This window comes from Phytophthora parasitica, assembly GCF_000247585.1.
Source record: "Phytophthora parasitica INRA-310 unplaced genomic scaffold supercont2.21, whole genome shotgun sequence".
Taxonomy (NCBI): Eukaryota; Oomycota; class Peronosporomycetes; order Peronosporales; family Peronosporaceae; genus Phytophthora; species Phytophthora nicotianae.
The window spans coordinates 82902-83659 of record NW_008649007.1 but is presented as its reverse complement, the minus strand read 5'-3'; the positions used below and the strand labels follow the sequence as shown (position 1 = coordinate 83659).

The window sequence follows — 758 nt, the reverse complement described above, 5'->3', positions numbered from 1 at the left end:
TGGCCGCAGCCATGCTAGCCAGCTGCGAGGCAACACTGAGTACCTTGGTCTCAGGTGGACCTGAGACGTTGATATTGAACAAGACTAGCAACACCGCGTCATTAACGACGGGTGACAAGCGACTATTACGTGACTCGGACGGAGGTGACGAAGACGAAGACGAGGAGAGGGCTTTTAACCCGACCCAAGAGGCAGGTTTCACCTATTTGATCCGAAAGTTTCGCAGCTTTGAAGGAAAAGCGGACGACGTCATTGATCGAAAGATTAACAAGGCCGCTCGTTCCGTGGGAAAAGACCCCCAAACCTTAAAGAAGATGTATGAGATGTTTCTAAACGATGAAAAAAAGCTGCGAGCTCAGCTTGAGAGACAAGCTAGCCTGCGTAATCAGCGAGGTCAAAACCTGCACTAGCTTTTCAGATTACTGAAAGCAGCGAAAATTGGGATAAATAAGTGCTAGCGCTAACTCGAACAATGCAACGTACTTATTATTGAATCCCATGTAGGCTGTACTGTGGTAGCACGCACCCAGAGCTCGGAAAATGTATATGTTAAATTGAATATATTGTCGACGAGGAGACCTTCACAATCAATATTGTCATAATTGCAATATTACTGAAAAAAATGCAATATCGATTTAAAAGTGTGCATCCATATACTGAAGCTGTTTCTTTGACGATCTGTGACCGTATTCGAGTTCATTGGGTACGGGATAGAGGTTTCGTAGGGAAATCGCGTACGTTCTCATTGTTCTCATTGA

At 44.9% G+C, this 758-nt stretch overlaps 1 protein-coding gene across 1 annotated transcript; it reads left to right on the top strand.

Annotated features, from left to right (window-relative positions):
* Window positions 1–11: 11 nt before the first annotated feature.
* On the top strand, window positions 12–410 carry PPTG_09745 (hypothetical protein; the record flags this gene model as incomplete). The annotated part of the gene is made up of 1 exon (XM_008905529.1): window positions 12–410. One exon carries the CDS (start codon window positions 12–14, stop codon window positions 408–410), a length of 399 nt encoding a protein of 132 aa, XP_008903777.1.
* Between the last annotated feature and the right edge of the window lie 348 nt (window positions 411–758).